General features: G+C 51.4%; 1 protein-coding gene across 1 annotated transcript; it reads left to right on the top strand.

Annotated features, from left to right (window-relative positions):
* Window positions 1-681: 681 nt before the first annotated feature.
* On the top strand, window positions 682-4,034 carry LOC309600689 (trypsin I-P1-like; the record flags this gene model as incomplete). Its single annotated transcript, XM_082333207.1, has 5 exons — window positions 682-721; window positions 1,180-1,348; window positions 1,958-2,211; window positions 3,003-3,139; window positions 3,885-4,034. The coding sequence occupies 5 exons, from the start codon at window positions 682-684 to the stop codon at window positions 4,032-4,034; spliced, it is 750 nt and encodes a 249-aa protein (XP_082189333.1).
* Window positions 4,035-13,134: the final 9,100 nt, after the last annotated feature.

The raw sequence follows: 13,134 nt of genomic DNA, 5'->3' as shown, positions 1-13,134 counted from the left end.
TGCGTGCCAGTCCTCCAGGGCTCTCAAGAAAATGCTCAAGAAACGGAGGAGAAAGATTATTCCTGCTTAGTCTCTCATGCCATTTCAGCATCTCAAAGCATAGGATGTCCGTTTACAGTCACTTGAGGTTATCCCACGTCTTTCAGGAGCCAACATGATGAAGTTGGCAGCTGCTTGGGAAACGCTTATTCCTCAAACGCATTAAGCGGTAGCAAACCCAGCGTCATGACAGAAGTTATCACGCCTTCAGAGAAGGATTTGAGAAGATCTCATTATTTGTGTTCACAAAATAAAAATATGCACTTTTAAGAATGACACCATCAGCACAGAGGAATCTCAAAGGGGTTTGAGGGTTGCTGTCAACAGGTGCTGCGTACAAGACCGAGACAGGCAAACACCTACACATCTTGCAAAGCCCAAATGTATTTTTAAATTGAAGGCTGCCCCCTGAAATAATTTAAAACAGCTCTCTGTCTTAGGAGAAGTTTATGATTAACCGATACATTATTTGTACTTTCTACCAGTGGCTGGTAAAGCCCACATTTGGATCTTCAAATTTTCCACTGTGTACTTTTTGTCTGGAGAAAACCTTGGACTAGAGATAAGGCCATTTCGAGAAACGTATTTCTAGCAGCTCACGCTTCCAGTCCCCCAGTCTGGGCTTGAGGCTGTGTCAAGATCATGAAATACATACTGTTTCTCGCCTTTGTTGGTGTGGCTGGTGAGTACATTTTTTACTTCTATTTTTGTACTTTATAAGGAAGCTCGTTTTCTGAGCAAATTTGCAAGGTAGTCTGTTGTGGGAAAGTGAAGTCCAGTTTCAACTAGCAAAAGTTCTAAGGCAGAGCACTGCAACTTCTTTTGACTGCTGCCTGGTCGTAATTGCTTGTGTCACAAAATGCCTTCGTAGCAGCTCTTGACCCAGGAACACTGACATGCGTCCATAGCTTCAAAAAAAGCCTGTGTCTCCCTTAAGGACTGTGAAGTATAAAGATAACACCTCTGGCCCAGGCAGTCCCAAAGCTGCTGTACATTTTTGGACTATGGGCGAGTGCTTGCCCACCACTGCTCCCGTGAGTTTTCATAGAAGTAGAGCCACGAGGGAGCTGCTTCCGTCGGTCCCAGGGGCACAAGATTCCTTATGCCACGTGTTGACATATGCCACTTCTTATCTCCCAGTTGCCTTCCCCATCAACGCTGATGATGACGACGACAAGATTGTGGGAGGCTACACCTGTGCAGCGAACTCTGTCCCCTATCAGGTGTCCCTGAATTCTGGGTATCACTTCTGTGGAGGTTCCCTCATCAGCAGCCAGTGGGTCCTGTCAGCTGCTCACTGCTACAAGTCGTGAGTGGAAAACATATGCTCTTCCGTAACGTACTTCTTTCTTCCAGTTTGCTTCTAGCAGGAATTCTGAGCTGTGAGATCCAAATACGTAAGTGACTCTGTTCCGACAGGACACAAGCAAGGAATGGGTGGCTCATTCAGGAAGCTGGGCTGAGGCATCATAAGGGGTTTTCCCCTTCTGCCAATGCTTCTGAGAATGCAGAGCAGTTTCTGAAACGACAACGTGATAATCTAGCAAGGAGTTATGGGCTGTGATTTCTTATAAATTGCATTAATCTCGCTACAACGTAGTCACTGGAGAACAGGAAGAGGAACGAGGTCAGGGCGATTGCAGCTTGCCTTTCTCCAGAATGTTTGTATAAAGCACTGTTAGCCATTCAGCTTGTCCCAGCTCAAGAAAATAAGCCTGCAGAAATTCACCACCACCTGTACTGGGAGTGGGTAAGATCTGAGTGTAGATCCGTGGGGCTTATTGCAGGACAAGAAAGATAACCTGCGTGAAAACAGCTGCTACCATAGCGATGTTGAAGCGAGTGCATACAGTGACAGGGAGGTTCCTCATAACCTGTCGGTAGCAGTAAAGTCTATGCCCTTCCTTCTCTTTTCCAGTCGCATCCAAGTGCAGCTCGGGAAGCATAACCTGGCACTCACAGAGTCGTCACAGCAGTTGATTAATTCAGCTCAAGTCATCCGCCACCCTGGCTACAGCTCCAGAACACTGGACAATGACATCATGCTCATCAAGCTTGCCAAACCAGCCCGGCTCAACCGAGCTGTCCAAACAATTCCTCTGCCTACCAGCTGTGTGGCCCCAGGCACCACATGCCTAATCTCTGGCTGGGGCAACACACTCAGCAGTGCCAGTGAGTACTCTGTGGGAATGTACAGCATCACGAGGGCCCGGGAGACACTCTAAGACCTCACAATTGACCCCAAACAGTACAGGGTAAAGCACAGAGAAGCGCTGTGCGACAGGCCTTTTTGAGTGATCGGTCTCTGGCGGACAGTAACCATTCCGCTGCTTTAAAGGCAAGCCTTTATAAGGTGCTTCCTTTTGTTCTGTGTTACGAACGTGGAATCACTTCAATCATCCATGGGCCGTTCGCCAGGATGTTCACGCTGCCATAAATTTTGTGGCCCGGCGCTACAGCTGTGCCGAGCACTAGCAATGTAACTAACGTCAATAGAGTTGTCAGCGCTCTGCGAACAAGATCAAAATCTGTGACTGTGGATCTAAGATTACTACAAGAGAGATCCATTCTCTTACATCGATGGTCAGAGGTGTGGCTGGTGGCTGGTGTCTAATCCGCTGAGGGCAACTAAACCTGCACCAGAGGAGAGGATGGTTTTCCTGAGGCTCAGGTTTCCTCCAGCAGATGTGCTACAAGAGTAGCTCTTAGCTCCACACTTGCCAACTGATGATTTTCTAGGTATCAGAAGAATTAACGTGGCTGCAGCGTAGAACGGGGGACCCATGGGCAGAATCTGTTCCGTCTAAACAAAAGGAATCCATGCTGCAATTACCGTTCAGAGGAAAAATGACGCCTGCTAAAACAGGATGTTCAGTGATTATGTTTCTGCTAAGAAAGATCTTCTCCGGGCTCTGAAACGAACTCAGAGGTGTCATCAACCATCTCTCCCTCTTTTCTTGTAGATGCGTATCCAGATACCTTGCAGTGCCTGAAGGCTCCTGTACTCCCCTCAAGCAAGTGCACCGAAGCCTACCCTGGGCAAATTACCAAGAACATGATATGTGTAGGATTCATGGAGGGAGGGAAAGACTCCTGCCAGGTAAAACATCTGCCTCTCCTTTCCCATATGTTTCTCTCCTGCCTTTTGCTAGTAGAAGAGGCCATCATAGTGGAGATTCTGCTATATTCACTGCACTGGCGTGTCCGAATGCTCTTGTCTTGAGCAACAGTGGAGGCTTAGGGGGAGAGTTGCTTATTGAGCGAGGCTAGGTTTTTTCCACTCAGTTAGTCATTGTCCCTTTTTTGAGGCAGCGAATACCTCTGCCCTAATTCTCCACAAGCAGACTATGCCACCTCCTGCACCTTAGGCTATTTAAAATGGAGGAGTGCTGCACCAGAGAGTCAATAGTAATATCACGGTGACTCCAGAGCTTCGGACACAAATGTTAGCTTTGGACTCACGGAGAATGAAATAGCCAGTATGCCAAGAGCCAGGCAGCCTGGAAGATGAACACACCTGACAATTGCTGTGCATTTTACATGCGCCTAGCTCCGTGGAAATATTTGGCAGAATAATGGTTAAGACACACATATCCTAAGCGTCTGCCAAGGCCTGCGTCCCTCAAAACCAGGCAGCTTGCTCATCCTTAGCTGCGGTGCCCTTGGAGCTAAAGTAAGGCACAGTAGCATCAGGTGTAGAGCGGTAATCAGAAATGACCTTTGTAGAACTTGCGTGTAGAAAAAGCCCAGCGGAGCTCCCTTGAATGTCAGTGATTTCTGGGATCTCTGGCTCATCACCTAGGCGGACACCATTTGCTGAATATCCGTATCCTTTATGTGCGCAGGGAGATTCCGGCGGTCCAGTAGTCTGCAACGGGGAGCTCCAGGGCATTGTGTCCTGGGGTATTGGATGTGCGCAGAAAGGCTATCCCGGGGTTTACACTAAGGTTTGCAATTATGTCTCCTGGATTGAAGAAACTATGTCTGCCAACTGAGACGCTCTCGTTCTATGCGACCTGCTGCTTCTCCTCATCTTCTTCTTCTGTTTTGGGACTGGACATACAAAAATTATCAAAAAATAAAGACTTTCAGGCACCCCTTCTTTGTGCACCGTTTCTCTGGGTACTTCCATAGGCTATGATATGGAGGACAGAGGCAGGGAATGTCACTCTGGGGAAGACATTTACTGTTTTCAGCGCCTCGCAACTAGCAGCATCTTGGAACATTTTGCAGCAACTTTTTTGCTCAGTTAACTGGTCGGGCTGGGCTTGCTTAGTTTTCCTGGAAGAGTCAAAAGGACAGAGCTGTTCCTGGGTTCTGGTTTTCACTTCTCCTAACCCCAATTGGCACTGGAACGGAGAGTCCATGAAAAAGCTGCCAAAGTTGCCAATGGGCTGCGTAGCTGTCTCCTGGCGAAGACAAGGGACATAGAGAGTTTGAGTGAAACAAAAGGATAGAAAAAGCAGTGAGTAGGTGAAATGGGGAGAAATTTAAAAGAAATCTGGTGCTGGAGGAAAGGGAGGGAGAGAAGGAGAGCAGGGCATGAAGGAACAAGTGCCATTTGCCTACCGAGCGGTTTGTGCCCGGCTCTCTCAGATGCTTTGTCGCTGAGGTGTTTCTTAGGAGAGCGATAGGTGCCTGAGTCATTGGGATAGGCACAATCTAGGAACAGGATCAGACGGTAGCTTTGTGTCCCATTGCTCCGGAAGCACTTGCTGAATTCCTTCTCGGCATCTGCCCTTGTCCAGAAAAAGCCCTGAGCTGTAGCCTGGCATCCTTCCCTTCAGCCTGTTTTCACCTGGAGACAGAGTTCTTACCCGGGAACAGCTGAAAGTCACAGGTCCCTGACCTGTGATTCCCTCACCCCGTCTTCCTCTTCAGAGTTTCCGTGTGCTGTGACTCACAGAATCATAGAATAGTTTGGGTTGGAAGGGACCTTTAAAGGTTGTCTAGTCCAGCCCCCCACATCCCCCCTGCAATGAGCAGGGACATCTTTAATGAGATGAGGTTGCTCAGAGCCCCGCCCAACCTGACCTTGAATGTTTCCAGGGATGGGGCATCTCCCGCTTCTCCCGGCAAGCTGTTCCAGTGTTTCACCACCCTCATTGTAAAAAATGTCTTCCTTATCTCTAGTCTAAACCTACCCTCTTCCAGTCTAAAACCATTACCCCTTGTCCTATCACAACAGGCCCTGCTAAAAAGTTTGTCAGCATCTTTCTTATAAGCCCCCTTTGAAGCCAGATTTCACATTCTCTTTGTGCTGAGGAGCGAACAAACTTGCCCCTTCCTTCCCCGAGGCTGAGAGCTCTGGATAGGGTCATGAAGTGGGGCTAGGGCTTCTCCACCAAGCCCAGGTGAACACACACACAGCCCAGGGCAGGATTATGGGATCTTCCCGAGGGATTAATCCCCAAGCGGATTATGACCTCTCCTCCTCTGGGGAAGCTATCTGTGCCCTAAATCCGGGTGACATGAGGGCAGAGCAGTCAGTTCCCAGGCTGGACCCGTGTGGGCAGAGGTTTGGGCTGATAGCTGAACATTGGGCCTGGGCAGGGGTCTCGAGTGGCCCCTGCTTCACACTGGGCAAAGGGTGACATCCATTTGTCTTCCCAGGGCAAAGGCAGGTCCAACGGCAGCATCGTGGTCAACAAGGCTTTGAATGGCCAGGATGCAAGTGGCACGTGGGAGAGACCCCAGGCCTTGGTTCCACCTCCTGCCCCAAGGGGCACAGAGGGGGCACCCACCCCATCCTGAGCAAGGGAGAGAGGGAAGAGGGCGTGGGGGCAGCCAGGCTGGGTTGATCTGTTCCAGAGAGGTCCAGGTAGAGTGGAGTGCAGCCCCAGCGGCTGAAAGGGAGCCGAGCTCTTCTGTGTGATGGAGTAAGGAGCACTGGACGTAAATCACGGCTTGACGACACTCACATTGGACAAATCCTGGGGCCCTGATCTAAGGCTGGAATCCTGCGTGATGGGACCCCACTAGGATAGTCTCTTTGAAATCACAGGGGTTATTTAAGAACCCCAGAACTGGTTTCAGCAAAGGTGTTCACCTGTAACACCTGAACCATGACATGGTCTGCGTAGGGAAAAGGGAGAGCGGGCACCTTCCTTCCACAGAGAGAAACTTTCTATCCCCTTCCTCCCCTCACCAGACAGGATTAACACACCTTTGTCTGTCTTGGCAGGACTTCAATGGAGAACCAGCAGTCGCGGTGAGTAAAACAAAGACCCTCTCATCCCAACATTCCCCCAGTCTTCTTCAAAGCTGTACTGCCCTGGGGAATGCACCAAAGGCGCACAGAGGTACTTGGCGAGGGTGGTATCCAAGGGTTTCCAGTCTGCCCTGCGCTCAGGTAAGGGCTGGCTCTAGAACGGGAGCAGGTCTCTCCGGGCCTGGACCAGGGCAGTCTGGAAAGTTTCCCCAGATGCAAACCACTCCTTTGAAGACCAGGCCCTGTCCCAGGGCTGCCTTGCTCCTCTGGCAAAGGGTTTTATCCCTCTGCCTCAGCAGAATTTCCCCGTCCCACCTTGTGCCCATCACCTTTCAGTCCTTTCCTGGGCACCTCCAAGAAGAATCTGTCTCTAATGCGTCCTCAGTTTCCTCTGCGGAATGAGAGGCTGCAGGTAATGCTCCCCTGCCTTCTCGTCTTCTGGCCGGACAAGCCCAGAACCCTCAACCTCTCCCCACCTGCCCTGTGCTCCAGTGCTCACCGTCTCCAAGACCCCTGACAGACATCTCCCTTGTCCTGGGGACACGAGGTGGTTCCAGTCCACCGCTGTGGCCTCCCCCGTGTGGAGCAGGGTGGGAGAATGATGCTCCTCCTGGCCCTGACAGCTCCATTCTGGCTAGCAGAGCCAAAGGTATGGTGGGTTATTGCCACAGAGCACCTTGTGGCTCCTCACCTACAGGACCGTGCTCCGTCCCTGCATACCTTTGAGACTTGGCCTACATCGCATACCTCGGTGTTCGGGTCACAGGGTAGTGGCACGACTCGGAGAGCCTGATGCACAGCGGCGTGCCCATTCCCTGGAGACTGGTGGGGCCAAGGGACCAGCATGCACACAGAAGTGCTCAGTGGCATGGTCCTGCTGGCGCTCTGGAACTTGGAGCCCCTCACGCACGGAAGCGTGCTGAGACCCGGGTTACCAGTGAGGCACCCGTACTCTCGGAAACCACAGTGTGAGCAATCCCAGGAGACCCTTGAATCTCATGGACACACAAGCACACACAGGAGTGCTCAGTTCCGGGATGCCTTGCCAGATTCAACTCCAGGTTGGCCTTGACTTTCCAGCTGGTGAAGAAGGGCTGTGTGAACTGTTCCGCATCCTGCTTACCCATGAGCTGCCGTAACACGCTGAGAGGAGAAGAAATGGCAGAGGCTGTAGGAAATAGGAGGGGGACAGGTGTGAGAGAGGACAGAAAAGAAAGGGGAAGGGGAGAGAGAGAAAGCGAGTAGAGGAGGAAAGTGAGGGGCAGAGAAATGCGGGAAGGCAGTGAGAACAAGAAGAAAGGAGGGTCAAAAGGTGATTCAGAGATGGGAAAGAATAGGAAAGAAATTAGCGGACAGGCAGAAGACAGACAGAGGATACCACCACGTTCCTTAAGTAGACAGAGCTGGAGGGCAAGAGGGGAAAATGGGGCAGTGTCAACTACAGGGCTGTGTGTGTGCTGGGGACAGATCCTTGTTTGCACGGAAAGGTTTGTGCTATGCTGCTCCAGCTTTTGAGCCACTGTGGGTCTTGCTCAGCACAGAAATATGTGCCTGAGTCGTTGAGTAGGGCGTGATCTGTCGCCACAGATAAGCGGTAGCCCTTAGTCCCATTACTCTGGAAGTGATTTCTGAATTCCTTCTCAATCTCTGCCTTGCCACCTTCCAGTGAGTATACAACCAACTGCAGAGTGGCATCCTTTCCTGTGGGCAACTTGTACCAGTACATGGCTGAGAATGCATTCCCTGTTTGGGAACAGTGCAGAGTGACAGAGTCTCCCACTCGGACAACTGTGTCTGGCGATTGCTGAAGGGCCTGGCCTGGAAAGAGAAGGGAAGAGATGTGAGAAGTGAAACGCATTGAAGGGGACACAAAAACACATCCCTGAAGCATGACATGGGATGAAGTGGCATAAGGAGGTCAGCAAGCTATGGGACAGTGTCGCGTTTCTCTGAGAGAGACACATAGGAGAAAAACCCCCACAAGCCAGCTTCAAAGACACTAGTAAATCTGTTTTGAAATATAATGACTCCAGTACTCTCAATTGAAGTATTAAAATGGGACAGAAAAAACAGATTTGTAGATCTGTAGAGTTTTCTGAGTTCAGAGGTTGAGGGAAAGCTCACCTCGTTCATTACCCATCCTCCCCCTAGAAGCCTTGGGGAATGGGGCACTGCCAGCAACTGGGCACACAGCTGAGGCAGCAGCAGTGGCTCCAGTGCAGCTGTTGGAGGGGAAGGGAAGCTCACTTACCCACAGGGGCCAGGATGGCCACAAGGAACCAGTGGAGAACCATGGAGAAAGGCCACCTCCTCCCAGCAACCTGCCTGTGGTGGCAGCACAGGCACAGGCACAGAGATGTGTGAAGAGGAGCGGTTGAGAGAGGAAGAGACAGAGCTCTTTGCGGGTGGGCAGGGCAGTGAGAGAGCACCTGAAATGTGAGAAGGCAGTTGGCTGGCTGGGAACAGCGGGGAATGGCACTTGCATGCAGGTGTGAGGTGCATGTACCCTGCTCCACTGACTTCCTGCTGTGTGGGAGTGTGTGCGTGTGGGAGTGTGTGTGTGTGCCCCTCAGCTGAGTTTCCTCTCTAGGCACCCTCATGCTCACAGACTCCCAGCCCTGCAAGCTGCAATTTGGAATCTTCTCCACTTATCCCAGTGCTGATCATCATGTTGCCCAGCTATGGGAAAGACTGCTGACCTGTCATCTTCATGTTCTATAACTGTTCTCTTCCTCCAAAGGGAGATCTCAAGGAGAGAAAAGGCTGCCTTTGGCTCTGCACTGGTGTCCTGGTTTTGGCTGGCATAGAGTTAATTTTCTTCCTAGTAGCTGGCATACTGCTGTGTTTTGGATTTCGGTTGAGAATGATGTTGATGATAACACACTGATGCTTTAGTTGTTGCTAAGTAGTGCTTACACTGGTCAACGCACAGCTGACCCAGACTGGCTAAAGGGCTATTCCATACCATATGACATCATGCTCAGTAGATAAGCTGGGGGGGAATCGGCCAGGAGTGGGGGGGTCGCTGCTCGGGGATGGGCTGGGCATCAGTCGGCGGCTGGTGAGCAATTGCATCATGCATCACTTGCTTTGTATATTTTAGTTATTACTATTGTTTTTATTATTATTACTACTATTACTACTCTGCTATTTTATTTTACTTCAACTATTAAACTGTTCTTATCTCAGCCCATGAGTGTTCTCACTTTTACCCTTCCAGTTCTCTCCCCCATCCCACCGGGGAGGGGGAAGTGAGTCAGCAGCTGTGTGGTGCTTAGTGGTTGGCTGGGGTTAAACCACAGCAACTGGTACTGCCTCTTGGGAGACTGCAAGAGGGAGGGATTTCTGAGGAGAAGGGTATTTACTGTGGGATATGCTGGCATAGACTTGCCTTCTCCTTGCCAGAGAAGAGCTGATACTCTCCTTTTTGTAGCGTTCTGCAAAGGAGCAGCAGGACGAGGATGGACAGAGCTGGAGAGAATCCTGCCTTCTTCTCTACATGGGGCACAGCCTTGTTCGCCAAGCCAAGGCTGTGGGAAATCACTGCAGGCAGGAAGTGAGGCTTGCAGTTTGTGTCCATGGACACACTCTCTGTGTGTCAGAAGCCTGACAGAGCCTCTGCATATCTGTGCTGTGCTGTGCTGTGGGCCCAGCAAGGCATGGCAGCGGGAGGCCGGCCCATAGGAGAGAGCAAGTGCGCCGGCTCCTCAAGGCTGTCATGGGCTTTGCAGTGAAGCTCTTCCCCTGTGTCGTTTTAGCAGAAGGGTGCAGCAACTCCTCCAGCTCCCAGACCCTCTGTTGCAGGTCCAAGAGTGTCCCATTGCATTCATTTCCTCAAACTGCCTAGAGGAGATTCAGGAATGACCCCAGATTCCTCAAAAGAAAAGGGAGAAAAGAAGAAAGAGGGTGGGCTAAGTTGTGCAGGCAACAGGAAGAAGCCCCTCACAACACCCCCAGCACTCCAGCTGAGAGGAGGCCATGCTTGATGTGCCCGTGGGAAGGGTCTCCTTTTCCCATGGGGTTCCCTGGGAAGTGCAAGTGGCAGGGCAGTGCATTGGGAGCCTTGCAGAACACATGGTATTCGAGGAGTTAGTGATCTCGAGCAGGCCATGCCTGCTCGGTTAGGCCTTGTGCTTAGGGCTTGAGAAGCCCGTATGTTAGCATGAGAAGCTGCAGTGTGGGAACCTGCTGGAGTGCCTGTCGTGGTTTAACCCCAGCCAGCAACTAAGCACCCCAGACCTGCTTGCTCACTTCCCCTTCCCCGGTGGGATGGGGGAGAGAACTGGAAGGGTAAAAGTGAGAACACTCTTGGGCTGAGATAAGAACAGTTTAATAATTGCAGTAAAATAAAATAGCAGAGTAGTAATAGTAGTAGTAGTAGTAATAATAGTACAGTCTACAATTGCTCACCACCCGCTGATGATGCCCAGCTCATCCCCGAGCAGCGATCGCTGTCCCCTCCTCAACTCCCCCCCAGCTTATCTACGGAGCATGACGTCATATGGTATGGAATAGCCCTTTAGCCAGTCTGGGTCAGCTGTGCTGGCTATGCTCCCTCCCCGCTTCTTGTGCACCTGGCAGAGCATGGGAAGATGAAAAGTCCTTGACCAGTGTAAGCACTACTTAGCAACGACTAAAGCATCAGTGTGTTATCAACATCATTCTCCTCCGAAATCCAAAACACAGCACTGTACCAGCTACCCGGAAGAAAGCTAACTCTATCCCAGCTGAAACCAGGCCATGCCGCATGCCAGCCTGTGCCGTGCACTGGTGTGTGTTATGAGGGAGGTAACACTCCAACCTGCCAGGAAACTTTCTGCTAGCTGCACAGCTTGCTAACATAATCTGTAATTGATACAGTATCTTTGGGAAAGGTAACCTGTACGTGGATCAAGGTGCGGAAGGCAGTGATCCTGACCCAGAGACCACTGTGCATGGAGGAGTTAGGGATCCACATAACAGTTAACCCGAGTAGGCGCAGGCCTGTGCTGTGCTGTGCTGTGCTGTGCTGCATGTGCCATGCGGCCCTCAGGCCTGTGCTGTGCTGCACATATCCCTTGGCCACAGGATAACCTCAGACAGGTTATGGAGGTAATGGAGGAGCATGTGGGCAGCTCCCACTTGGCACCGGCTATTATGCCACCTGCCTGGCCTCGCCTTTATCTGAAGATGCACCAAGAACTTCTCACGCGAACATCCTTTCTCTTTGACAGTGAGAATGATGAGCCGGGTTGGCTGGAGTTAAATGAGAGGAAGTCCGTGGAGTGCAGGTGGAAGAGAGACAGCAAGAAGAAGGTGGGGAGAGAAAGGGAGGCAGAGAGGGGAAGGGGGGTTGACGGAAGTGAATATAATGTAAATGAGAGTGGAACGAAGAGGGAGGCAAGGAGGAGTGGGGTGGCAAGGAGAGAAAGCAGGACAAACAAACTCACAGCGTCTGAGAAGCGGAGGAAGGGAAGGCTAGGAAGCAGAGGAGGTAATGAGAGGAAAGGGATTATCCTGCCTTGCGCAGCACCGGCAAGGAGGAAAGCAGGCCCCTTCTGCGCAGGGGGAGGTTTGCGCTCAGCTCCCTCAGCAGCCTAGCCACTGTGTTTCACTCTCAGCACAGTAATACATGCCGGAGTCATTGAGAAAGGCATGCTCTATCAAGAGGGTCATCCCGTCTCCTTGTATCTCGCTGCTCTTGAAATGGCTTCGGAAATCCTCCTCAACATTTGCTTTACCACCTTCGAATGCAAAAGCCACTAGGCTCAGCCTGGAGTCCTTCCCCAAAGGCAGCTTGTACCAGTACATAGCTGTGTTGGAGGATTTCTTCTTGGAGCAGCTCACATTCACGGCCTGGCCTTGTTGTACCACTGTGTCTGGGGACTGTTCGAGAGCCAATGCTGGAAGGGAAAAGGAGGAACGTTGAGGAGGAGGAAAAAACGGAAAAACGTGAACTAGGCACCGTGGGTTGGTAGAGAAGTGGGTGAGAAGGAACAGGACAGGCTAGGGAGCAGCGGGAGGGGTGGGACAGCTCTTCAGATCATCAGGTGCGTTTCCAATCTCTCTCCAATAGCCAAGAAACATTCCTGGGCAGTCTGTGTCCAAAAAAGGAAGCATTTGGGGGTTGTGCACAGGAGAAAAACCAGACAGCCATTGCAGGAGCTTCAGGGATTCCTGCCTACCTCATTCATTGCCCATCCTCAGCACAGGAAGGTTTGGGGAACGGAGCGCTGCCAGCAATGGGGTACGCGGCTGGGACAGCAGCAGTGGAATCAATATAGGTGCTCAGGGGTGAGTTGAGTTCACTTACCCATAGGGGCCAGCATGGCCACAAAGAACCAGCAGGGAACCATGAGGGAAAAGCCCCTGTCCTTTCGGGGACCTGCCTGTCGTAGCTGCCCAGAGATATGTGAAGAGGAAGCACTGAGTGAGGGTGAGACACATTGGGGTTGGGCAGGACGTGAAATGTGAGAAAGGATTGTCTGGCTGAGAACACCGGGGAATGACGCACACAATCACATGAAAGTATAAACCCTGCAGAGGTGGGGGGGCAGTGCGGAGGGGAGAAGGAGGTTGCATGGACAGAACTATGCTGAGGTTGCATGGGTGTCTGAGGGTGTGCAAGGCAGAGGAATGCTGAGAGTTGCCCTTCTCCTTCTGAAGTCCTTGAGAGCTGGAGGAGTGAGGTATGAAGGACACAGATAGGTCCCTTGCATTTCCCCATGCATTTTCCCTCTCTCCCCCAGCCATGGCTGGTTCTTTCTTTTTTTTTTTTCTTTTTCCCCCCCTGGCTGTGTGAGGGCTCTTTTGCTCTATGCAGTACTGTGAGCACGGCAGTTAAGGCCAGTGAGAGGCAGGACCAGGAAAGACACCATAACAGCGCAAGCGTTCTGCCTGCTGAG

Source organism: Platalea leucorodia, assembly GCF_965183815.1.
Source record: "Platalea leucorodia genome assembly, chromosome: 2".
Classification (NCBI taxonomy): Eukaryota; Metazoa; Chordata; class Aves; order Pelecaniformes; family Threskiornithidae; genus Platalea; species Platalea leucorodia.
Note: the sequence above shows the minus strand (reverse complement) of the source record. Positions and strands in the feature narration are given on the sequence as shown.